Source organism: Phoxinus phoxinus (genome assembly GCF_949152265.1).
Source record: "Phoxinus phoxinus genome assembly, chromosome: 2".
Taxonomy (NCBI): domain Eukaryota; kingdom Metazoa; phylum Chordata; class Actinopteri; order Cypriniformes; family Leuciscidae; genus Phoxinus; species Phoxinus phoxinus.
Window position 1 is genome coordinate 30,510,280 of NC_136877.1, and position 27,840 is coordinate 30,538,119.

At 38.3% G+C, this 27,840-nt stretch overlaps 1 protein-coding gene across 2 annotated transcripts; it reads right to left on the minus strand.

Annotated features, from left to right (window-relative positions):
• Positions 1-36: 36 nt before the first annotated feature.
• On the minus strand, positions 37-27,489 carry rhpn2 (rhophilin, Rho GTPase binding protein 2). 2 transcript variants are annotated; one of them, XM_079586923.1, is made up of 15 exons: positions 27,247-27,489; positions 23,045-23,160; positions 17,250-17,378; positions 12,515-12,590; positions 11,990-12,067; positions 11,723-11,847; positions 11,195-11,361; positions 9,886-10,073; positions 7,578-7,734; positions 6,918-7,037; positions 6,632-6,823; positions 6,098-6,144; positions 2,915-3,061; positions 2,126-2,284; positions 37-1,780 (listed from the first exon to the last, which is right to left on the minus strand). In XM_079586923.1, exons 1-15 carry the CDS (start codon positions 27,313-27,315, stop codon positions 1,538-1,540), a joined length of 2,013 nt encoding a protein of 670 aa, XP_079443049.1. In that variant the 5' UTR covers positions 27,316-27,489; the 3' UTR covers positions 37-1,537. The 2 variants fall into 2 exon arrangements, with proteins under 2 accessions (XP_079443049.1, XP_079443048.1); XM_079586922.1 differs by having other exon boundaries at positions 38-1,780; positions 6,068-6,144.
• Between the last annotated feature and the right edge of the window lie 351 nt (positions 27,490-27,840).

Below are 27,840 nucleotides of genomic sequence, written 5' to 3' on the forward strand. Positions count from 1 at the left end.
AATGACCACTAACCTCTTACACAATAAGAACAGCCACAGCTTTGACCCCATATTTTATTTAGATCAAAATTTACATATACAACAATATAGTTTCCATCATAATCCAGACATTTCCATAGACGTATCCATTGGTAATCCACATAAATTGTAGACACAAGAGCAACTAATCTATAAATCTGCTCTATTATTACTAACATTTGTAGCCAAGTTAGAATTTAGGGCATTGATGCAGATTCTGGCTTGACCCTAAAGAAAAAGTCTATGAACATTAACTTTCAAAGAATCATTCATATGTAACCTTATAATATCAACATCCTCTCAGAACAGTGTTTGTCATTATAATTCCAATTGTGGCACAAGCAGAAACATAAATGGTAAGGATACATTCATTAACAATAATAAAGTTTTTACAAGCAGGAGCAAGTCCAGTTAAATACAATGTTGTCAGTGTAGACTGTTGGAAGGCATTTTAAAGGCTTCTGACTTTCTAGGATTCTGAGAGGCAGTGTTTTGCACAAATAAATGAATAGTTAAATATTATCAGTAAGACAGACGAAAAAACACATTGCCATCTGTAGCCTTTGAGCTATCCCATATAAACAGAAGAGCGTACAACAAGTAACAGAAAGATATGTAACCAAAAAACAAGCAGGCCACAATTTCACGATACAAAACCTAAATACTTCAAATGAATACATGTTTATATAGATATTTTTTCTCTTTATTTTGCATATAAATTATTTGATTATCAAATGTGTATAAAAATCTACTTTGTAGACAGTGAAATATTCCAACACTGAAGAAGTGCCAGGTAAAACACACATGAAACAAAGGTTAAAAAACAACGGCATTTGTAGTCACTGCTATATTCCATCCTTCTTGCTTGAATTTGGCAATAGAGTCCTATCATAGTATTTTGCTTCAGTACGTAAATACTTGAGTTACACCAAATCATATTACTGTTTGTATAGACATTCCAAGGCCAAAAGCTATTCCCCATCCTCTCCTACATTCTGTTCTTCTACAGTGATTGACACAGGATTAGAATTCTGTTTCGATGATGCAAGATCATCACAGAAACCTGCTGTATCTGTCTGTAAGCTACAGACTAAAAAAAAAAAAAAGGCTGCATGTTAACTGAGAATCTACCAGCCCTCATTTTAATTTAAAGAGGATGCCTGTTAAATGCCACTAATTTGTCACACACAAAAAAGAAAAAATCCTTCATAACACCATTTAGCCATTCAATAAAACAATAATAAAACAAACCAATAAAAATTCGAGCAGCATACACGTCATGTTTTTATCTACTGATTTGTTAAAACACGTAATCATTCACCTTTAAATTTATTGGCGAGATTTTCTAGACTAATGAAGGAACAAAAGTATAGCTTACACCTGTTTATAGGTCTGTGCAAAATGTACATTTTTATTTTCCATCTGTAACTTATCTGAATCTCACTAAAAATCTCTCCTCTTACTGCAATATAGTGTGCTTTTACACTATCAGCATACGTATAAATCCAGTTTAGTGTGTTTAGTAGAGAGCGCTTTCATCATATGAGGTGGGATAGGTGGGTCTGTTCCAGGGTCCATTGAAATCTGCAGTAGGGAGACTCAGCGTGCTGCTGCTGTTCTTGTTCTTGAGACCCCAGCTGAGGAATGAAGGTTTTTTTGCTACCTTGCGAGACTTCGGGTTTTTATCATCCTCATCATGTGCCAGGCAGATCATGGAGTAGGTCTTCGGCAGACCACCGCAGTATGTAGCACTCTTGGTGGGCTTCAGAGACAAATAGAGAGAGAGAAAATTAAACCACCAACAACACTTATTCTGAATAAAATAGCATTCATTTGAAATATAAATATTTTGTGACACTATAAATGTCTTGACTGCCACATGTGATCAATTTAATTAATCCTTGATGAAGAACTGTATTCATTTCTTTTTTTCTTTTTTTTTATCGTACTGACCCCTTTTGAACGGTAGTGTAATTATATTTATAACTATATTGTTAATATTATTGCATCTAAATAAATATTATTAAACATGATTCCTCTTTGGGATATTAAATAGAATTCCTCAACCAATGGTAGGCAGAGAGAACCTTGAGAAAAAAGCAGTTACCATTGGCTGGCTGCTGCTATCCATCATGCTGACCACTCTGATGTTGACGCCCTCCTCATCCACATCCTTTAAAAGCTTCATAACGTCACTCACTCCCAGCCATTTACACTCAGTGTCACCCACAGCAACAATGTAATCTCCCTCTCTCAGTCCCTCAGCCTGGTGATGAAGAGATAGTGGAGAGAAAAAGAAACAAAGGAAAAAAAGGAGAAGGTCAGAGAAGTAAATCACGTCCTGGAAGAGTGGCGCTTTGACACTTCAGATATTTATGGTATGAGTTTATCGGCACGACCACACTGCTGTTACCATAGAGATGAGCTCTGAGAGGACTCGTTTTGTACTCCAACAAAAATAAGGTGAGTTATTTGTGGGAGACACACAGCTGCTTGAGACAGCTCGAGACTCATATGGTCAAAAACAGGTGCAGTGGGCGTGGATATATGCGTTTTGTTTTCATTTAATTGCTGTGGTCAAAGATTAAATCTACCCTCAGCTTCAGGGACATTCACATGTATAAAAGGAAGATTAATTGAAACAGGAAGTAGGTACCTTTTCTGATAATTGTCATGACTATTTATTTGCAATACAATGGAGGGGGGAGAAGTTTACAACAAGGAACACAAAAAAGGGTATGTTGGCAAATCTTTTTGTCCATACAGTTGTACACAGTGGTGTCCACTGTTGTTTTGAACACCATTGTTCATTATATGGACCAAAAAGGTTCTTCAATATATCTTCTTTTGTGTTCAACAAGCATTATTGTGTTTATGTCTGTGTGTGAACACTCACCGCTGCGGGACAAAGTGGATCGAGTGACTGTATCTGAACGGGCACATCTCCCTTCAGAGTGAATCCGAGGTCTCTGTCCTGCAGTCTCAGCCGGATGGTGCGCGGAGCTGACCATCTCTGCTTAGCTGAGAACACTGACAAAGGCCCCTGCACAACACAAATACAACAGCAATTCACTATAGCAACTCACCTAATTCAAACACACTCAGGGCGTTTTTAACTTTAGCCTGCCACCCTGGTTGTCCTTGGCTGTAAATCCAAACTGCTCACCATGCAAACATTTAGCTTACTGGCAGACTGACTTCACACAGTATATGCGAATGGCTTTGCTCATATGGTGTAGAAGGTTTATTTAATATCATCATGAAAAGCACCGCCATCTGAGGTGATGTTTTAAGGCTCTGAAGCATTTAAGGCAGTGGTTCTCAATCAGAGGGCACAAAAAGTTGTACTTCCAGGGGGCCAAAAGAGCCTTAAAATTTTAATTTAGTTATATTAAAAATCTTAAAGGGTTAGTTCACCCCCCCAAAAAAAAAATCTGTCGTTAATTACTCACCCTCATGTCGTTCTAAACCTGTAAGACCTTCGTTCATCTTCGGAACACAAATCCATTTCTGACCCCACAAAGGCAGCAATGTTATTACCACTTTCAAGGCCCAGAAAGGTAGTAAAGACATCGGTAAAATACTCCATGTTACTACAACGGTTCACCTTTAAGTCTCCTATGTGTTTACGTTGTAAACACGGTGCAGCGCTTCCAGGATCTACGGTAGAAAGGCGGCTCAGTATTGGCCAACACGGGTCACGTGAGCACCGCGACGCATGCGTGTGATGCTGACGAAGGAGCTGGCCAATGGTAAAAAATTTTATTATTTTTTGCGCAAAAAAAGTATTCTCGTCACTTCATAACATTAAGGTTGAACCACTGTAGTCACATGGACTATTTTAACGATGTCTTTACTACCTTTCTGGGCCTTGAAAGTTGCAATGACGTTGCTGCCAATGGCTGGTTCAAAAACCTCTCAGATTTTATCAAAAATATCTTAACTCGTGTTCCGAAGATGAACGAAGGTCTTACGGGTTTGGAATGACATGAGGGAGAGAAATGGCAGAACTTTAATTTTTGGGTGAACTAACCCTTTAACTAACCGCAATGATAAAACACTAAAATAAAGATGTGTGATATTAATATTTTTGACCTCATTTGATTTTATTACAACAGAACTACCAGAGTTACATACTGTATCAGCACAAATAGGAGGGACTCTCTGAGAAAGGGGGGGCATTTGAGTCAAAAACTTTACAAGAACCACTGGTTAAATATGGTTGACCCCCATCTCAGAAAGGTAATCTGACTTGATTAAGGACTTGGAAAGCTTATATGTTAAACTGACCTCCCCATGTTCTACGGAAATGAAATTTCAAGTAAGGGGTCTTTTAAAGTGCCCATGGTGACCGTTACAGGATCACAGCAGTGGTTCTTTGAACTCTCTGAAGGTCACTCAGACATCTGAAGGTGGTAAAACTCAAATATACGCTTCCATAAAACTAACCACATCATAAACTCTGCCTCCTTCACCTGAATTAGCCTGCTCCCCACAGCCAGAGGGAATGGAATATACGTCACTGTGGTTCTCGAATGTTCCAGTTCTGTACAACAGATTTACAATTCTAATATTCTAGCACAGAGTCAAAATGATTCTTCCAGTTTCACAGAATCTACTGCAGACAAAGACTGTTTGTTACAGAAAACGAACTCAAAATAAAGATGGGTCAATGAAATAACGTTAGGTTTTGTTAAATCTATTACCGGTAATTAATTTAAAAATACATGAACACTTTAGTTCATATTTAATACATACAATGACTTCTATAATAAGCATGTTTTTAATTCTTAAAATTTACTTTGATAACTATCCACATGATGAAGAAAAAACACCCAATGATGGTTAATAAAAGCACAAAATATTGTAATGTTTTATCTAGTGATTTTGTTTCTAAGCTTTTACAAAAAAAAAAAAAAGAAAGTGGTTTCTAACAAGTGGCTAAATGGGACTACAGAGGATGTTGGGGATATTAAACATCATTGTACCGAACAGGAAAACCCATTACTTGCTAGTCCGCTTCTACAGGCTTGTACTCGCACCGCTGAAAACTATTCTAACTCAAACTTTCCAACTTGTAGACTTTAAATAAAGACTGAAAAAGTTTTCAGAAGCTTTGTGGTGGTGACATTAGTCATGAGACCGCAGTATAGCTCCTTTTGCCTTTTACTTCTGCTGATTGTATTTAGGCATCAAAATTCATAATCATGTTCATTTGTGAAGATTATCTTGAACAAAACGTGTAAGAATCAGAAACATTTGCTGGTCACAGAACTTATTTTCTGCAATAATCCAAAATACAATGGGAACTTTTTTTGAGGGAATCAGAGTGATACCAACTTCTGGATTGACCTACAATCACTCCAACACTCAATAACTAAATTGTTTACGCAGAGACATACATTTGACAATTATATAAACTTAATTACTAATAAAAACAAAGGTTTTAGGAGGAATCAAGTTTTTTTTATTTTATTAACCGCACATCACCCCTCAACAAGTCATTCAATATGTGGTACTGTAGGTATTATTAATGTCTGTGGACAAATAGTGCAGGATGAGTTTTGTGCCAAAGTGCTTAGGGTTAGAAGTTTGTTCAAACCTCTGACACCAAATATGAGTAATAGTAAAAACAAGGTTGATTTTAGTTTTATAGAGTCATAGTTTCAGGATGTTATAACACTCAGACATTCAGATTCAAACCAGGGTTATTCATATTAGTACTGTAAAAGGAGTATCATACTCTACAGACTGACCAAACAGATTCCCCAAAAATTCTAAAATTTGCCTCAGCGTCATCCCCAACTGGTCACAGTATTTTGGTTTTACAAAATAAATTAAAACCTCAGATTTTTGAGGTTATGGTCTGTTTGGCAAGTGTGTACAGGTCAATTAACATGGGTCTGTTCAACAGCACACATGCTCACAGAAGACTTCATTATTATGTAAAACTATTCTGTGTACCAAGAAAGCTGCAAATTTGTACAAGCATTCCTGTGCTGTGAAAAGAGCTCGAACAGTTTTTGAGTAAAATTAGTAGCCCACATACCAGCCGATGGAATAGGTCTGTGACTTTCACCTTGATGGCAGCTGGAATCTCCATCTCAGCTTTCTTTTCCGTTTTAGCTAACAGAGAAGGAGTAAAACAATGTTACTGCATGTTTACACGGTCAACTGAACTTAGCACTTTTGTTCTCTACTGTAACATGCAGGTCGTGTTCTGAGAACACAGTTCAAAATGTGATGCTTCAGTGAAAACAAAAAACTCACTGTTGCAAATAGGTTACTTTTTAGATTTAAAAACTACAGCAGAACTGTCAAAGTTTACATAATGAGCGAATAACATCAATCTCCAGTAATCCAATCATGTGATCAGGCGAGACAGAACATTTGTTTAAATCTGGAAGTACAATGCATCACAAATGTACCAGGACACATCCAGATGCATTAGTGTTTATAATACTAGTGTGATATGGTTACATGCGATTCCAACTAAAAGGGTGGCCACACTGCACTTTTAGATCCATTGATTTCCATTCATACGCATACAAATGCAAGACAGGAAACGTAAATTCAGCACTCCAAGTCTAGTGCGAGTCTATCTCTGACTTACAGATAATATCTGGTGCAAGCATGTAGTCCGTGAACTCATCATCCTTATTTTGTTCGAACTTGGTAAGAGAGCGTTTGAGGCTAGCTTGCAGAATGTCACTCAGGATGTCCCGTTCTTTCAGGTGTCGTAAGCAAGAATGTGTGCGGATGGCCTCTTCGTGTCCCATGATGGAGCGCTGCAGATGAGCTTTACCTGAGCAAACAGACAGAAAATATTAGTTCAGTGTGCTAAAGTGGAACATCCTAATAATTTACACCTGACAGGTATGCATGTATGAGCTTCACACCTATTCTCCGTCTGTCGTCCTTATTCTTCAGGATGTCAAGAGGAGAACGTCCCTCTGGCATGGCATCGTATAATTGTGATAGAGCCTTCTCTTGTTTGTCCTCATCATCACTTGGCGTCACTACACATACAGACACATATAATCAACAACATTTAAAAACTGCATTGTTTTGCTCAATACAACAGGATACATTCCTGTAAATTTCATTTTATTCCACTATGGCTATGTTAATTGTTGTGCCATTTACACATCCCATTGTGCATTTACTCGGTCTGTTGAGCCCAAATAATGCTCATTAATAGCCAAAACTGTCTGTTATGGAGACGTAAAAACACAAGAGAGGATGGAGGAGTGACTGTTTGAATAACAAAGAGAATGTTACATAATCCCATTAGTTCTGGCACATCAGCACACTGTCAAAAGTAGCCGAGATACTGAACCTTCTCTGGCTTTCATCTGCCTCCCTCTTTAAAAAAAGTCCTCAAAAAAAGCTCCCCAGAATAAAGTCCATTAAAGTACGGATACCTGAATCCTTCTTTACTCTCACAAGGAAAAGGAAACGGTTTCTATGAATGAGACACAAAGGTAACCTTTAAAGGTTCCAGTGGGCTGTCAGCCAATGGGAGATGGCCAAGAGCTGTGATTGGCTGCTTTACTTACACTGGTGGTCAAGCAGAGCAGTGGAGACAAAGTAATGGGCCAGTGAATTGTAGTGATTGGTCTTCAGATGGGACATGGTAGTCCAGAAAAAGGGCACGTTGTTCTTAATGGGGGTCTGGATCATGGACTGGTGAACTTGACTGTAGGTCTCCCCCACCTGAGAAAAGAAAGGAGAGAGGGGTAAATGTCACAACCATTGCAGACAGAGGAGTAACTGTAGGCTTTGGGAAAAAGCCTGCATACAGATAGGATCAATAGGTCATGTATTTATACGCATGTAAAAATGTCCCTTCGTAGCGATGCCCCAAGGTTGAATTAAAACAGAAAGAATATCACAGAAAAATTCTGTGAATTACCGTATTTTTTCTATACTTAGACTACTTTCAAAAGTTTGGTGTCAGTACGATTTTTTTCATGTTTTTGAAAAAAAAAAAAAAACATCTTATGCTGCATTTATTGGATTAAAAAAAATACAGTAAAAATAGCAATATTGTAAAATATTATTACAGTATAAAGCCCTATTCGGACGGGACTAGTTTAACATGGAGAGGTGAGGTAAAGTAATAATTACCAGAGCTTCTCTGTGATTTTAGTCCCGTGCCATCTCAGTAACCATTACGGACAATGTCAGTAAAGATTACGGCAACTTTTACCTTCAGTAATAAGGTCCGGAAAAATTACCTCAGGTAATATAAAAAATTAAAATAAAAAAACCTTCTCTTTAATCCTCCCTTGTTTTTGGCTTATGCTACTCTGAGCCATGCCAGAACTTTGTATTTTGAGCACTATTTGTTATTTTTGCCTCTTCACGGTGACTCGCTTGCTGTAGTCCTCAGTTGTAAGTCGCTTTGGATAAAAGCGTCTGCTAAATAACTAAATGTAAAATGTAAATGTAAATGTAATACTAATCCCGTGCGAATAGACCCGCTGTAAATTTGTACGTAAATATTTAGTCATTTCCTGTTTAAAAGTAGTTTTCCGCGGGTTTTAAAGTATAGAGACGCTTGAAAAGTATTCAGTTGCGTTCTAGACACTGGGACAAACTCAAGTGTTTTCCACACACTATTCAGATCAGAAAGAAGATCGAAAGCACTTATTAGAGGCACAAAACATCTTTTAGCGTTAGGTAAATGCCTATTACCAACACAATCCAATCTGAAGTTAATTAATACATCGTTCGACAGGACATAACTGTTTTATATATATAATATATAGGTTATATGTGTTTGTGCACGTGATATCAGGAAGCAACATAATACACACATGACAACAGAAGGGTGACGGCGGTGTGTAAATCGAGTTACTCCTCCCACTTCTGCTAGTTTTACTCAGATATCTTATCCCGTGCGAATTGGCCATTAATATTACAGACGTCCTGTGGTAACATTACTCCATCTACCCTTGTAAAGTTAATCCCGTCCGAATAGGGCTTAATATAACTATTTTCTATTGCAATATTTATTAAAATGTAATTGATTCCTGTGATGGCAAAGCTGAATTTTCAGTGTCATTGCTGCAGTCTTCAATGTCACATGATCCTTCAGAAATAATTCTAATATGCTGATTTGGCACAAGAAATATTTAGTCTTATTATCAACATAAAAAAATTAATTGTGCTGCTTTTTTGGTTGAAACTAAATATTAAGGATTTCAGGATTCTTTTGATGAATAGAAATGTCAAAACAACAGCATTTATTTGAAATAGAAATCATTGGTATCTTTATACACCTTTACGGTCTCTTTTGATAAATTTAATGCATCCTTACTAAATAAAAGTTAACTAAAATCATTTTTAAAGCTAGTGAATTTAGGCATCACTACATTATAATGTACAAAATTAATTCTTAAATTTGCTAAAGATTATATTTAACAATGTTATGTGTGTTATGTGTGTTTTTTACAAATTTCTTTAAAGGACCATTAGATGACTAGCCTGGTTCTACCAGAATCTCGTACATTTCATTTGTACAGAGTCTGGCCTCTCCATTGACTAGCGTTAACTTCCTTGAAGGCGGGTACTCTGTTGAAGTTTAAAACTATTGGATCTGTCCAGAGTCACTCTGGATCTGCCATAACCAATAGCTAACGTTCAAACTGTTCTATCAAACTAGCGCACAACCTCATCGTTCTCAACCACTCCCTCTGTTCGCTGATTGGACCGGTAAAAAATTGACTGGAGATAACGCAAGAATATACCACAATCCCAGACGTAGTACTGAAGGAAAATAAAAATTGAGCGGTTGTATTACGGATAGATACCCACTGTAATATCACTGAATTCTTTAGTCTGAAAACATTTAACAAGTACCTTGGCAGCCTCTTGTGCCATTTTGAGCAGGCTGAAGAACTCATTTCGGATTCCTGGCAGAGTGATCAGCTCAAACATATACTCCTGCGCCTGTGCTAGCATCAGCCGGATCAGCATGCTCAGCATTGCAGGACTCATATCATAACTGGGAGTGTGTGTAAATGTCTCCTTCAGGAAGTGCAGCACACCTACAGCAGAACATACAGAAACAAAACCGGACAGAATTCAACATTACATCTACACAAACCAGTCCCCTTATATTTGCCAGTCCACTGCAGCACAGCATAAATTAAACAGAAAATTCGAGATAATTTCTTATTAGCTTCGCAACATTATAGCGCATGTAAAATAGCATTGTCATCTCTCTCATTTAATGATTTTGCAAACACAGAGATCTTAGAGATAAAAAAAGACTTGTAGGACAGTGTGTCAATCAATTTCTGTAATAATCACAGCAACAAAAGGGGAGAGCAATCATCCTTGGACTTTCTTTCCGGTGGAGAAACAAAACATTCTATGTGATGAAAGACAGCGGGGTGGGCTGTTTTGATAGCTTAAGAAAGCAAGTCAAATCTCTCTTTATGCTGCTGTTATTTTAAGGAGGTTAAAAACCAACACAAGCCCCATGAGTTCCCATGAGCCTGTGACAGATCTGCTGTTGAGGGGGAAGAATTACGTAATGTTCACTCCACCTTAAAGGGTTACTAAACCCTGAAACAACCTTTTTTAGTTAGTGATCTGTAAGACGGGGGCTTTATTAGTGCAGTTCATTGATTCGAATAAATGTTTTGACATTTGGGTATAAGGTGTTTTAATTCTACAATATATGGTGCAAAAACGTCTGAGTGCTGCCCTCTTCAGGATGAACGGTGGCTACTGCAGTTGAATTTTCCTATTGGAAGTTGTGGTGCCGTGTGACGCATGACGGCTCTGCCAACGCCTCACTACCCACGCCCCTAGCACGAGCTCGCGATGCAGAGGGGGGAGATTCTTTGCTTTGTGAGAATATTCGTGTCACTAATATTATTTATAAACATTTTAAAATCTCTAAAATGACTGAATATAAGACTGTAATTCTAAACGATAACACCATTTTAATTCATTTGTATTTTTGCCCTCGGTTCGCCCCCCGTCTCTGATGTGCTCTGACCAGGGGTTTAGTTACCCTTTAAAACACAACCAGAACCTGAATGTACGTCTGTTCTCATGACTCGAGTTCAACCATGGTTCATCATGGATAGTTTTGGATACCTTATCTTCTCACAAACTTATCTGCATATAAGAAGTGCATCTACTAAAAAGAGCTCACCTGCAGATTTCTGGAAGGCAGCAATGGCGTCCTCGAGTCCAGCTTGTGTCTGTCTGTCGGCACGGGTGCCAATCTGGGAGTGGAGAGCTGCCATGTTGAAAAGCATGCTGGCTTTCTCCAGAGAGATGTTCTGCTGGCACACAGGTATGCCGGTAAAGGAGTCATACCTGCGTAGGCACAAAAAAAAATGTGTGTTAAAACTCATGTGAGGCTTATTTTATTTTTTCGGTTGCATATGTAATACTGTGTTAATAGGAATTGCATACTATATGTTTTTTAACAGTTCCGTTAATTCTCTCCAGCTTTTTAATGAAGACACATTTTCTTTATTTATCCTGTCATCTCCCTTTGTCTCTAGGGTGATAAAGGAAACAAAAAGCTGACATGGAAACAACAAAGGCAGCCTGACAGCCCAGTCAGACCAGTTGTTTGTTTCCTCTGAATGAGTTGTTATGTTTACAGCTGATACATTAGTGTATAAGTTCAGTACAAGCCTATTACTGCTGGTGTGGGCGAGATGCAACCTACCATGTGAAGAAAATGCCAAGCTGGCGTGTAGGGGAGAAAAATCGAGTCTCCAAGAAGGAAAGTTGACTGAAGTAGTTGGCAAGCAAATCCACACCAGAAGGATTACGACTGGGGGTCCGGCAGGCCTGAAACACACACATTTCCTTCAGGATCTTTGATGATACTGGTCTCATTGGTTAGCCTTGTGCATCTGTTTTTACTGTTATCCTAAACTTCAATTTCAACCAAGAATCGAACCTGGCACCTTTTACAGATGTTGTATCATACCTGTCTCAGGTCCATCAGGTCATCGATCTGATCCTGAAAGTTTGAGCCGTCTTCACTGTAGTGTTCCAGGATGAAGTCCTGTTCAAACAAAGCATTTTCATATCAATTCATTGATAATGTCAACGCAAACACAAAAAGGCCAAATGGTCACGTATTCACAGGCTTGTTCTCCTTGTTAAACTTGTCTGAAAACAGATGTAACAATAACAGTGTCATAGATTCCCTGCATTGCTATGTCATTACAGATCAGCTAAATTACAGCTTGAAAAACATCTGATTGATCCTTGTCTCTCAACAAACATCTCAACACCCACTTATTTATAAGATAATAAATGCCATGCATCAAACATCACTGTAGACTTTCAAAACCGCAAATAATGTTTTATTGAGTCTTTGGCTTTGTTTATTATTCTGTGACCTACTTTCGGTTTTCACTAAGAAAAGCTTTGAGAATCATGAAAGCCACCTAACTCAACGCCTGATAACTGAGGTAAACATTGAGGGGTCGTCGTGAAAGAAACTGACCTTGAGAGGAACAGAGAAATCGACATCCTTTGTCTCCTTCAGTCCCAGAGGGATGAGAGGGATGCTGGCTGTCTCTCTGTAAAATGAAAACAAAGAGAGTAGAAATTAAATTCAGAAAAACCAAAGGAGAACACGTTCAGTATGTCAGTAGAAAAGAAAAAGGCTTCAAGGCTGACTCAGAAAGGCCAGACCCACTAATGTGTGACTCAGAACTGAGACATGCTTGTGTACGTGACCCCTTTCACACAGTAAAAATACTATGACAATTATCTGCAAGTTTCAATCAGCACTAAGACTGAAACAGCTGATACCCGAGTAAAGGATGGTTTACCATCACAAGCCTATTAACCTACTTACGTCATAGAAAAAAATTTGACTATTAAAAAAAATGACCTAAGAAAGAGGTGTCTGTGTGAGGATGGGTATGTCTGCTATATTTTGTGCTGATCAAACTTTGTAAACTTCAGCACAATATAAGGTCATTGCATTAACTACAGTGCTTGCACTGGTGGGGCATTAGCTCAAAGCAGGCTGGGTGAAGACAGACTAAAGAATACATGAGTGTGAGATGATGAGGGGCAGTCCTGGTCTGTCCTGATTGCATCTAGATGACAGATAACAGTGCAGCACCAGTGTGGTTCTGGGAAATATTTGTGAGAAATATTGCTGGATCAGAGGAAATGACAGTAACTAATGCCTAAAAATATATATATATCAGAAATTTAATTGGACTGTAAGGACATTTATGATGTTATTAAATATTTATTTCAAATAAATGCTGTTCATTTGAACTTTCTATTCAGAAAATATATTAAAATAGAAAACAGTTTTTAAATGATAATATTTCACACTACATTACTTTTTTTATTGTATTTTTAATCAAATAAATGCAGCCTTTTAAAACAAACTAAATCTTTCCAACTTTAAACATTATACGTTTATATTAATGTACTATGTAAAAACAAACAATATTATATTAATAAATAATCTAGATTAATAAATGCTGTGTAAGTTTTGTTCATTGTTAACTAATGCATTAACTAAGGTTAACAAAATGAACCTTGTTGTAAAGTGTAACCAAGTAATTAAACACAAAAGGCAGGAGAAGATTTTGTGTAATTTGGGCGTTCAAATTCTGGAACGGATTACTTGCAGGCCTAGATATAAGAACTCAATTCTCAAACTGGAAACAAAGTTAACTTCAAACTCCCAGAGAATAACAATAACATGTCCATGTTGCAAGTGTAGCACTGAATCACACATCACAACAGCATGTTGACATCCGCCATGTTCTTCGGTGTAATAAGAACTTCAAAGAATGCAAACCAATCACGGTGCAGAGAACATTCACTGCAGTGATACACAGAGAACAGAAGACAGGTTTGTCTACACTCTTCAAGCCATGAGAAAAAAAGTTTGTTTCAAAAACAGACAGAGAGGGATAGAAGGGGGGTGCAGGGCCTGAAAGAAATGAAAGAATGCAGGTCTGTACTTATACTGATACACACACACACAGTAAACTGGAAGCCAGGTGCAAAAGAGAATGCCACATTGTGTGCAGCCACAGGAAGACCTTGTTCTGTTTGGTCTTCTGTGCATGAAACACCGGTGATAACACTACACCAATGGGAATATTCCTTTTCTCACACTCAATCATACTCAGCAGGTGATCGGCTTGGTTTGTTTTACAGGACAAATAAAGCGGGTTTGTAGAAATTTGAAGAAACACATTTGCAGTGCGGAGGAGAGTAACCTGAGATTCCGGAGAGAGAACGCAGGCTGGTATGCACAAGCCCTAAAGTCAAAAAGCACAACCACAAATATACTCACAAATACAACGCCTGTCCAAAACTGACACACATACTGCTTTATTACTGCTATAAGTACCATTTTAAATCAGCAGTACATTATTAAAAGTATGCAATGACACAAATGGAAGTATTGGAATCATGAAGGGACCAAAATCAAACGAACTGAAACTTTTAGTTTCTACAGAGTCGCCACCTTTTGCCTTCTACCTATGCTGGGGTGCTTTAAACCAAAGTCAGACACCTGGGATGCCTTTTAGATGGAATAAAAATTTAAACACTTGATGGTAACTAGAATTTGGATTCAAGCTTAATTTGAGCCAACCCCATCTGTTACAGGACAGATCATTTCATTAGGAGTAGGAGATTTAATAGATTGTATTCATCGACAAAACTAATTTTAAGATTATGAGAAACAAAAATTCAGTCAAACCTGTGCCTTTGTTAAACTGGGACAGTTCACCGAAAATTAAGACAAGAGATGATATTTTTATAAAAATATAGTTATTTTTTTTGTTTTTGTTTTTTTGGACCCTACTGACTTTATATGGATTAAAACATTCTATAAAATATTTTTTTTTTTTGCGTTCAGCAGTTTTTGAGTGAATATCCCTTTAACACATACCACACTTTTACTTCAAAAAGAAAAAAAAGGGAGATCGTCTCTCATGTTTACAGCTTTAAAGAGAGTTATAATTACGGATGTAGGTCAGGGGTTCAGAATCAGGTGCAGATGTCTGCAGGAGGTTTTTCTGGTTTACTATGAACCCTTCAGGCACAGGGGATAAACTCTTTCATTAGTACTTGGCCTAGAGGAACAAACCTCAGACTGTAAGCCTCAACATGTTATGAAGCTAATGCAGATGAAGAAATGGGCCCGTACTGCCCAGTTAAACAGGGTTTGAGCTGAAAATATGTCTGAGCTTTCTTAAGAGCAGAGAAAGACGGCTGTTCTCGTGCAGAGGGTGAAGCAGGCCAAAGACATTCAAGGGTGCGTGTACGTGTACACACACTCTCACTCACAGTGGTCTGAGAGGCAAAAGAGGGCTTAGAGAGGATTTAAAGAGGACTAGAATCCAACTGTAACCAAGGAAACACACTCCAACCCATAAAATAAACAAAACATACACAGCATGATGGTCAAAAAAGCATGACTGCAGTGCCACTAATGAATCCTTTCAGTTTGGCTGCAGGGTTTAGCTACTTTGTATGCCTAATGAAAGAATCACTAAAACATCCTTTAATACGGACGACGTGTTTTTCTCTCTCTCTATTGCCATCTATCTTACGGTATGACCATTCTAAGCCACGACATTTTTTCACATATCATGATTCTGACAGAATTCGATGCCAGTAAGAGAATGTCAAACATGCTATAATTGTGATCCCATGGAAAAAGAAGCAGAAACACAAAATTAAAAGGAAAACTTGAACACACTCTCCTGCTCATCCTCTTCTGACACGTGAGAGGAGACACTTTGCATGTGTGTGAGAAAGGAGGATGAGCCTGAGGAATCACAAGAATCATCAACCTGTCAACCCCTCTGCATAAACCTGTCTGACCAGTTGTGTGGAGTGGAGTCTCTATCTATTGGAAATTTGATTAATGTGAAGAAAAGATGTACCCGATTGACCAATGAACCTGCAGCCCATGTCCTGTCTTCTCTTTTAACTTCAGCCAAGTTTAGATTATTTCTCAACTACAAGGGTACATTAAAGCAATGGAGGGGTAGCATAAGTAGAAGAGACTCTCCAATCAACCTTTTTCCTGAACACAGAAGCCTCCTTTACATTTCTGGTCTTCAGTGTTTCTAGCCAAATTTGCATATTTTCCAAGCTATGAAACTGGTTTAAAAAAAGCACATCCTTCATGGTACCATCACTTACTTAGTCGCAATGACCATATTTGTCAGTGCCTCAACCACCCAAGTTAATGAGTGCGTAGATGACATGAAGCTGCCTGAAGTTCGCTACACTGAAAACTGATGGGCGCTTATATCCTACACAGCTCAGTGTTCTGGGGTTCTGTTTTTTTTTATGTCAAAATGATAATAGCGCACATATACCTTTCATGGGTAATATTTTAATGTAAAGGGATATTTTACCCAAAAATGAAAATTCAGAAAATTGACTTCCATAGTATGAAAAAATATATACTATGGAAGTCAATGGGGCCCAACTATCCCTTTAAGTGCTCGTCAGCTTTTGACATTAAATGCAAGGCATATATTCTTTCTTTTTTTCTTTTTTTTTTCTGGTGCTCATAACACATATTTTGCAGGAATATCTTCAGTTTATTGCTGCTGTTGTTTTGGGGCAGTGACTTAATACTTAAACAGAAATTGCAATAGTATTTTCTAAATAATAATAAGTAGCCTAATGGAGTGAAAAGGCATTTCAAACAAGAAAAAAAAAAAAATGTTGGGCAGGACTTGATTTTGTCCATCGGGATTTGATGGGATTGCTGGATTGTTGCTGTTTGCTAATTGCTGCGATCTCATTTGAATGACAGGATTATTATTATCCCAACAATGAGATATTTTTGTTTAAATTTGACCTTTCTTAAACTTCCTACTGGAAGGCCTTATGACTGTGTAGCAGGAGCTCACAAAATTCCTTCTGTGATACAAGTCATAATCGCAGGAAATTTATGTGCATTCTTACATGGCATCTGTAGCCAGACAAAATGTGATAATACAGGGCAGTGAGCAGGGAGTTCAGCAGGGAGTCTGCTCTTATATCATTCTGCACACACCCCTTACATTACTGTAATTCGTCAGGGAGGCTCTGTGTGTCCAGATAAACTGGACATGTGCGTGAGTAGTAACTGTGCATCATTTTCTCTAGAATGGATATTAATCTGCTTTGAGTAAGTTCTCGCTGTATCTTTCTTCATCCTAATCAGTGCTATGTGAGCGTGTACTTACTGTACGTTCTGATAAACGTCCACAGAGCTGTTGAGTCCTTCCAGCTGTATCATAAGACGCTGTAGATCTGAGTTGAAATAACTCAACTCCAGCACCACCTGCTCCCGAACCTTATTATTGGACGTCGCCCTTGAGAAAGAGAGGGAGAGAGAGAGAGAGAGAGGGGATAAGTAGAGGTCATATCTACAGTAATTCAGTCACAACACAGCAGCATTCACACAATTTCACAATGTCTCTGGTTTGAAATGTCCTGCTAGTTCAACATCTGCAGTACAGAAGGGAGAGGCTGATAAGAATGTACCTTTTGTTATTTATTTGTGTGCTTACTGGTACTTTGTAGAAATAAGCGGCAAGTGTGCAGTACAGCCATGCTTGTCAAAGAAAGGCTTTAGAATTAAACCACACAGTCCTGATTAAACACTCACTCAATGGGAAAAAGAGATATGCCTGACTAAAACCAATAAAACACCACATTATAGAGAGACAGACGAACATTTGCATAGCGGCCCTGTTTCTATTCTAAAATCTTGTCAATGGGGGGAAGTGAGGTGAAGGTGAGGTCAGGTTGGACTGGAGACTTGAGCTCTTGTTATTCATACAGGCAACATCACACACAGTTGTGTCAAAATATGTAATGCTAATAATAATAATTCTACAATGTGACTTATGTGAATGTGAATTCAATGTGAATTAACCTCTCTCTGCTTTTCACATCTTCTATTATAATGCAGTCGTTCACTTTCAACAGCAGAAGGGCTCAAAAAAGTCCTCATGAGGTAGCCTATATACCGTATTATTCTGTACACAAACGCAAATTGGCAGGGCGGGATGTTACAAAATTAGCACTCGATGAAACCGGTCGGGCATGTGAGCTCCCTCAAACAAACACACAAGAATGTGGATTATAGTCACTTAGATCAGAAAGATAGGTACGCGACAACACGTCCCTATAGAGAGATTGGCATGTGGGGGAAGGGAGTTTAATAAAAGCAGATGACTCCTTACAATCAATCTATTATGTGGTCCCTTCTCCCATGAACCACAAACCTCTGAGACCCATGAATGAGAGAACATTCCAGATCACCTCTGAACATAGAGCAGCTATGAATGGAAGGTAAAGAGATTGAGCAAGAATCCACACCCCATCCAAATATTAATGAGCTCAGGCAAAGAAAAACACTCAGACATCCGGGTCTATTCAAGGGCTATAAAACTGACTCATGAATATCATTAAAATACATACAATCTTTAGACCTGACTCACACATTAAACAGAAGTAATTAGAGTGTTTCACTGAAGTATCGACAGAGAGATCCTCAGGCAGCGTTTGCATGTACGTGTGAGAAGCGCACTACCGTCACCTCTCAAACAGCCACATTTTAACAGCTTCTGCTGACATGTCTGTGTACGTGCCTGCGTGGACATAAAACAGGCTGACACAGAAGACCTCGGGGACATTTGCATACCCATCACAGCATTGCAATGACCTCACTAGTGTACCTGTCACACAACCGTCACCTGTTGACTAAATCTAGAAACATTCCTTCGAGATTAAAAGCACCAAACTGCTTTATGCCTTGTATCTGCTTGGATCCAGCCTTGTTTTTGTCAGCCAGCTGAGCTCAAAATATCCCTCCAAACGCCCTCCAATAATTGTATTAATTTAACCAACATTGATTTTAGCCCTAACTTATCATCAACCCACAGAGAGTAACAGAAGGGAGACAGACTCACTTATAATTTCTTAGTCAAAACAGCTTGTCCAAACTTTATTGTTCTATTAAGTTTTAATGCCACTTTGATGTCAGTGCCAAATTAAATGCTCTGCTCCAAGGACCAACCCAGCAGGTGTGTCCTTCAAAACCACGAAGACAACAGACACACTTAGCATCCCCATGGCGACCGGTTTGTCCAATGTTACAGTGTGTGTGCTTATCTTACAGGGAAAACATTGGGATCTTTTGAGAGAGGTAATGTATGGGCTGTGGTTTTCACAACAAGATGCAACAGCAGTTCTGTAAACTTCACAAATATCTGTCCTTTCTGCATGAGTGTGGGTGTTCACTGAAAAGATGGCAGTACTTCTCAATCTCATCAGCTCACGTTTCATTTATATAAATGCTTCCTTGAACAGAACTGATAGAAATCTGACAGACAGTCTTGCACTGGCCAGTTACATTTAGGCAAATTATGTCCTACAATCAAACCAAAGTACAATCAGAGCTTCCGTGTCCTGACACAATTTGCATCAACAGTTACAGTATTCAAAACCATAGATAAACTGAAATTTCAGCAGCTGAAAGAAAATAGGCCAATATATACGTCGATTACTATCTTTACACAAACTTTTGATCAGTTTTTTAAAGAAATTACTAATTACTGGAGTAATGGAGTAATGATGCTGAAAATTTGACACCACAGGAATAAATTACATTTGAACATAATACAATAGAAACACTTGAATTGTATTAACATTTCACATTCAGTCTTTTAATGTACTTTTACTTTATGAACAAAAAAGAAATGTAGCCTTTGTGAGCATAGGAGACTTTTCAAAATTCTTTAAAAAAAAAACTATATCTAAATAAACAGTTATTTTGAGGCAATGGCATTCTGTTTGCTGCACCTCATAAAAGTGTGTACCAACAAATGTATGATTGCTCAACAGTGACACATTGCATAATTATAATGTTGTCAATAAGCCATACCAATTGAAGAAAGTGAATGTACGCTAATTTAAAAGGAACATTTTTGGTTTAGGTTTTCAGACTAGTAGGCCCAGAATTTGCAGTTTGAACAAGAATTTGAACCACTATTCAAACCACATTACTAGTTATAAACTGACCTATCGATTCAAAATTCTAAGTCACGATGATTCGTTTCCGAAACACCAATGGCATTAACATTCTGTGAACTGGTGTGTTCTTTTGTATGAAAACATGAATTTTATTAGTTTGCGCTCAAAGCTAATCTCAAGGTCAAACCATTAGCCTTACTGGAAGATAGACAGCTGAAGAATTAAGCATGTGAACTACAAACACTAAATATTTTGTGATTTATTTTACTTTAATTTACAAATAAATACATCATAAATTGTTTTGTTGGGAAGATTATTTTCATAAATTAACTTTTTTTAAAGATGGGCTTAAATGGTACAGCGCCATAAAACGCATGCAAACTAGAGTCAACACAAGCTAACCTTGAATGAAAAAAACATGACATTTCTCAATGTGGGCACAATGGAAATTACTATGATGTTTTGTCCACAGTATATTTAAGCTCCTTGCATGTCTGTGTAAACATATATTATATTTTTTAAAGGAAAACTGTCTTTTTTTCACCTTTACTGACTGTGGAAACATTTAAGCCCACCTTATGTGTTTCAATGAGGAATCCCTCAAATTACAAAGTTTAATCAACTTTGTGAGAGAAATTGTTTAATGGCCTATTAATTGGATACTTCATGTGGAATTTTGACTTCATGTGGAACCAAGCCGACTCAAGGTTCCATACTTAGGACATGGGAGGACCACTAGTGGACCCCCCCTATAGCGGCAGCCAGTAACCGCTAAGAGGCTGAGTAGAGGGAGTAAAAGATGACGCGTTTCCATTGCAGTCCAGGTGATTTATTGTAACATTGAAGTGAACAGACACATGATGAATGATGACGGTAAAGTAAGCAAAACAAATGAAATAAAATAAAACTAAATGAAATGAAAACGAAAACGGTCAACAGAAAGTGAGCGTCCCAGCTACTCACCCCCTTCCTACATGCCAACCACAGACAAACTAACAGGTAATATATGCACCTGTAACAAGTGACGTAAACTGAAACAAATTTCAAAATAAAAGACATCAACCCAAACCTGGCACCTACACCCCCTAACCCCTGAGTCTGGCTTCCTTCCCAGGATACACTCGGTCAAAGTTCCAGCTTTGACCAGGCATAACTCCAGAATCAAGCCAACTTAAGGCTCCATACTCCTGGCGTGGGGGGCCCACTAGAATACCCCCTGAAAGCCAAGAGTATGGATCCGCAACTCGGCTTGGCTCCTGAGATGCTCCAGAGTCAAGCCGACTGAAGGCTCCAGACCACCGGCCTGGACCCCCAGCCACTAACACCTACCAATCACACCCAGGGCTCTTATAAAACATTAGCAAAATTACTTTTTTTAATGCTTCCCTGTCACTGAATAAATATATCAATGTTTTACTTATTTAAAAAAAATTTTTTAAATAATATTGTATAAATCAATCATGATGTGGGCTTATTTGGAACACATGCGGGCTTAAATGGTGCCAAAGTACCAATTAAGCCCATGCCAGACTTCTGACTTTATTAATCAAATATCTTAATTTTATATTCTAAAATGTACATCAACTAATAAATACATTTTCAAATGTGAGATTAATCTTGCATTTTAACAAATAATTTTTCTTATAAACCATGTCAATATCTATGAAAAAAACCTAGACTTAGATTTTGGTGGGCTTAATAGGTACGCTTACCCTACTTTTCAAAATAAACTGATCGAAGCAAGTTTTTTTTAAGAGATTAAAAGGGGAAAGTATTACTTCACCTCTGACAAAAAGGGATTTCAATAAAACGTGGCTGCCTATACAGTAAAAAGTCGAAAAGATTTTTGAAATTGGTGCTACCTGACTAGAGAAAACAGAAAACCTTCCCTTTTGCAAAATAGGTAAGAGAACTGCAACACCCATAATGCACTCCCATGTTGCCGTCCAAGGCCAGAGTCAAAAACCGCCTTGCTTTTTTAGGGATTACTTCTTTGCAAACTTTTAGTCATGATGATGGTGTCAAAGGGGGGATTAAAGAAACTGTCATTCTGTCAATTACACCCAAAAGCAAGCCGTTGTCGCGTACAGGTAAGAAAGCTCTGGCCACAGTGTTCCGTTTTTACCATAGGCTAATGCTGTTTAAAGAGTACATGTACTACTATACAATGATACAGTTTTCAGTGCTAAACCTACCCTTACAACGGTTTTGTCAATCCGACTGTCCGAAGGAAGGGATACAAAAATGCAAAAGTGTAATCTGTAGTTTTCACGAAAACCCTGGAGCAAACGCATCATCCGGCGGACTTTTGCTGACAAATAAAAGGTTAATTTCTCGGCCCAGATAACACAGAGAATAAGTAAACATTGTTTATTTACACATACTATAGACATTGTAACAACACGCTTTAAGGTTTCAGGTTTCAATGTCCTAGTTCTAGGCTCCACTGGTATCTATCAGGTCTGAAAAATCTCACATATAGCATTCCCAGCCTCTTTAGTCATCAGCTTTAACAAAGGCACAATGTTACCGTGTCTATCATCAACTCCAAGTCTAAAGGAAAAAATGCTAAAAGCACACCTGACAGGTGAGATGAGAGTGCAGATGAGCTCCAAACACTGGCTTTTGCACACATACAAACGACAGGTTAGCAGCAAGGCTTCTGACTGAAACCTCACCTCAAAAAGAGCAAAGGATTCCTCCAAAACAGGGAAATTATTTACCCGACAGAGCCGGGGCTCTACGGTCTAGTGCCAGATACTTCAAGACAGATGTTGTTATGTAACCAAAGCAAAACAGTGGATGAAAGACTAGAACTTTATTTAAAAGAAAAACTTGTTTCGTCAATGATTGAAACATTATTGGGTTATTTTGGGAAAGATGTCCTTCATTTGTTTGCATATCCACCTACATGCCCGTAGACAAACATGTGAGGTGAGGGTGATAAATGAGCGCTTGCCCTTGTGTTTGTGTCCACACATAAGTGTGCTGGACTTACTTGAGAAGGTTCTCTGCTCCAGCTCTCATCCTCATCTTTTTGATGATTTCCTGGTTGAGAAGCGCTCTTTTATTCTGCAGTTGACTGCGGCCAGTCTGAGCAAATGGATTACATCCCTGTCAGAGAAAGAGACGGAGAAAAGATTAACAACATTTTACATGGCTCTTGGGGCGAGGGCTCCCTATTGACAGCTAATATAAAATGAATTTATTGGCTGTTTTTATACACTTTGAACATTTCACAGTCTTGTTATAAACCACAACTGCAATGCATTCCATAGTTCCTATAAAAGATAAACACACAAGCACATGCCAGCCGTCACACACACCTTGTTACGTCAGTAAGGTGTGGCGTACACAGTACATGATGTAAGGAGATTAATTTATTTCCCACCCAGACACGCCTATAGTATCTATCTGTCATAAATCTGATAGGTGAGGGAGGAGGTCTGATTTATAGGAGGCTGGTATCAATCTAGATGGATAAAATGCAAACTGCTTTACTGCTCTTATCGTGACAAACATTCTATGAGATCCTACTGTGAAAACGTAATGTCCATTTCTGAAACTATGACTGAGCACACAGGAAAGAGCACCAGCTTTCAATGGTTTCAATTTATTTATTTATAGCCTTAGTCCTAATGTATTAAGTTATACAAAACGGACTGCTTGATACATAGCTACTGATACTGACTGCTGTTTGTGTGAACAGCAGATATAGATAATTTCAATCTTATGGTAATTTGTGGTAGTTTAATGTTTAAAAGCGGCTACTGACATTCACACAGTCACCGTTTAAGATCGACAACCATTCTAAAAGTGTGGTCACATTTTGCATTGTTAGGTAATTTTCACGTTCATAATCCAGTACCTTAAATAGAAATCCATGTGATCAGGAATTTGAGTGAGGGCGAAAAATTTCCCAGCATAGATTTCACATTGTGTTCAAATGGGTCATAGGAAGTAGCCATGGAATGCTGTTTGGCTTGAAGGTGACCTCTGTGGAGTGGTGCTTCATGCATTGCTATACTATTAGAAATGGAAAACGGACTGAGTGTTTGCTCACAAAATTTCACCCAAATCTCACTAATTTGACTCTTGAATTGTTATGTTACAGTAGCAGGTTGAATACCATCTGTATAACCAAAGGCAATACCATTTTCTATTCATGCAACAGCCATGAATAACATCTGGAAGCACAGATACAGAAGTAAATGTTAAAGATGGTGACTTTCATACTACTACTATTTTTAATAATGATTTCTATCGAGGTTTATCTATCTTAATGAACAGACTTTGGCGTTACAATGCTTTAGTTTATTTATAAGTACAGCTCTGGAGGAAGAGAGACATTAAAGGTATCTAAAAGTGTCAGATAACACACAGCTCATATCTCCGTCTCTACGAGTTACCCAAAAAAAAAAAAAACGCAACACACGTGAGATACGAAGATGTGCAGTGCAGAGTGCCTCTCGTATTGCATGACATGACAGACTAGCTGCCCCGTGAGGATTTGTTCACACAATATTGGCTGAAATGCACAGAAAAATTAAGCTAGTCAATTAAATTATATAATTTGGTTGTCACTTTTGTTAACAATATGACTGAATGTGAATGTAGCAACCTCAAACAAAAAAAACATAGTCTGCTGCAGTGTAAACATGGGCTGTCTCTCAATAAATGCAACAGTGGTTGTCAAAGGGACCAGACGTGACCTCTGCACATTCTAGAATACTGACCAGGGCAATGTTTAGTGGAGCAGATCCAAAGAGCTGCCAGCACAACTGCGTTCCACAATCACACAGCAATTACCCTGCAGTAGACAGAGCAGACAGAGCAGAAACAAGGTCCTAATCAAACCAGGGCACAAATGAGACTGAAAACAGGGCCTCAACTGAGTTGTGTAAGTGTTCAACATTATGCAACTGTTATATATGGCGGGGTATCATTCCCACAAATATGAGACTATGGTAACTAACAAATGTTAATTTCTATTTTCAGCCTTGAGAATAGCCAATGTATGATGACTAACCGTTCTGTCTCAAAGTTGGGCTACAGTAAACATTAAAGAATTAGGAAATAGGGAGTAGTATATGCCATTCTGAAGAATGTTTTCATTTTAGTTTAAGACGCACTCTTTCCTTCTTACTCATAGCTGATCGATGACTTTACGTAATGCTATGAGATGTTCAGAAGCCATGTTTATACTCATCCCAAATCACAGAACAGCTTCTCTTGCCTATGCCAAGGACATGAGATGGGAGCATCTGTGTTTCATTAATGTTTGTGGTTTGGCTATGCACTGTCACTGGGCAGATGCAACACTAATAGGAGGAAAACTGGGGGCGAAAATGCTGAATCTGCGATTCAGTTTCTCGAAGCATTGCAGCCCAAGCAAGATCAGCTCAGGAGGAAATAGACCAAAACCACATCACCGGTCTGAACCAGCTTCCACCTGGTAACAGGCCTGAAACCTTCTCGCTTCAGACGGCGACCACACTCATTTTCAAAGAATTCATGTAATAAATGAAAATGAGACACAGGAAATGTAGGCTACTAAACAAACAAAAAAACTACATTTCCTCTAAAAACAAATCAGCTTTGCAGTACCATAACCATATCTGCCCACATTGATTCAGAAAACCCAGTCTGTGATCCATTTAGCTTCTTTCTTCTTTTTTTTACTTCCCGTTCTTCAGAAAGCACCTTCAGACTAACATTCCAAGATAAACTGTAGAAACCGATCACTATGCTGGCCAGTTTTACATCAATCACTTTAATATCAATAAGAAGCCCTGAACAACAAAGCCCAATTGATACTCTCAACACAAAGAGAGGTGAGCTCAACACGACAGAGTTACACAATAGACCTCTTCAGCTGCCATTCCAGAATTCCATCCAGAGTCAATGATAAATGTCAGAAACCTGTCACACATTACTCTTCCAAAAGTCAATGTACACGCAAGAAGACACAAGATAATCGTAAGTATTGATATGCGTGAAGAGTAATACCGAATACTGTAGTCACTCAATATTTACAAACACACAGACAATTTCACCATGATCGCTGCAGAACCAGAATTTAAGGAAATCCAAGAACATAAAAAGACAAAAATATCTCTTTACACAACTTGCTAACAAATAGCCTAATTCAAAATAAATAACCACAGTTTCCCCCTAAATATGATAGTACTGGAAAATCATGACATAGTCTATAATATGGGATTGTACATTTGGTCATGTTTATACTTATGACAGTGGTTCCTAATTAGAGACTCTATAAATTTGTATTGACTCAATAATAATTGATAACGAAAATAATCGACAATACATTTTATTAGGCTATAGATTAAACTTCACAGACTTCATTGAACGAGTGCAACTGAATAGCAATGCAATAGGCTAGTTCTGGCAAAAAGCATAGGCTACATTTTTATAACTATTTCTTGTTAGGCATTAAATGCAAGTATAAAATTCTAGACGTAACAAGTAATAACTCGGAATGTATTATTATTATTATGGAGTAAACATGTAATGCATTCAGATGAGTGAGATGTGTTCATCCCTCATACCAATTTTTCTTAGTTGCATAGGCCTATAGCCTACATTCACTACATTCGTTTCATTACCTTATAATGGCACACATTGTTTGAAACACAAAACTGGGCATGATATATAGAATTTAAAAAAAATTAAAATAAATAATTAAAATTACTTGGATAAAAAAAACAATGCTAATGGGGGGGGGGGGGGGGTTGTAAGGGACATTAATATAAAAATAATAATTAAGAAACCAAACGAGTATGGTGAATAATATGGATAAAATACAGAAATCAGTGGTAATCCTTCAAATAATAAATGGTATAAATGGTTAGGCTAATTGTTTCTGAGTCTAAACTGTCTTCGCTTGGCATTGTTTTGTTTGGGCAGCAGAGCAGATGTGTGTTCATCTCCAACAGATCCTGTTACAAACAGCTTATGAAGAAAGGAGGCTGAATGCCTCGTCCTTCACTTGTTAACGTTACCTAAAGTTACACTTCACGTCTTACAACTCACGAAAGAACATAAAAATAAGTCACGAATCTTTTCAAAACGACACTAGCAAAAAGACCGTGACTAATAAAAGGTCTTGAGGATTTTAACGTCAGCTACGGAACCTTCGAGAAAAACAGAAATGAAACTTCGAGTCTCTCTCTCTCTTACCTTTTTGAAGTAGCCATTCTCCACCGGTCCGTTGGTCGTGCACCCATTGGACATAAGAGTGTCCGTCATTTCTGAAGTCTCAACCGATGGCCTCAATGAAATTCAGAAAGCAGAAGTCGTAGTTCCTGCAGCTCAACAGGTGTGTGTCTCCAAGGAGATCTCTCAGATATCTGTTGACGCTCCACTGTTATCCAAACTCTCCTAATCACATTCAGCATTCGCTATTTGCTGCACTTCCCCGCCCCGCCCCGCTCCGGATGCGTCACGAGTCAGGGCCAGGAGCTGCCCCTCAGTGGGCGGAGTCTGTCTGATCTCACCTGCGCAACTGCCACGCCCATGGCCACGCCCACCATTCGACTTGCTTATAAAGGCCCTGCATCAACGACGTTATATTTAGCTCAGACATTGGTGAACTGTTTAATTAGACGGATAGTCCAAACGTACCAGCCGAGAACTAATACATAGTTTTCAAATTAGCCTAACAGTGCTTTAAAGAGTTTAGATTTTGCTTTAATTTTTGTAGGACAACTCAATCAGCTGTCAGCAACCACAGATCCAGACGTGCCTTTTTCCAGTTGTAGCCTACATTTTATA

Excerpts from the sequence above, each read along its gene's own strand:
- rhpn2 (XM_079586922.1), bottom strand. The coding sequence starts at position 27,315 with ATGACGGACACTCTTATGTCCAATGGGTGCACGACCAACGGACCGGTG. Across the intron at positions 11,848-11,989 it reads ACCTGATGGACCTGAGACAG|GCCTGCCGGACCCCCAGTCG; the intron begins GTATGATACAAC and ends TGTGTGTTTCAG. Across the intron at positions 2,285-2,914 it reads ATCCACTTTGTCCCGCAGCG|GCTGAGGGACTGAGAGAGGG; the intron begins GTGAGTGTTCAC and ends CTTCATCACCAG.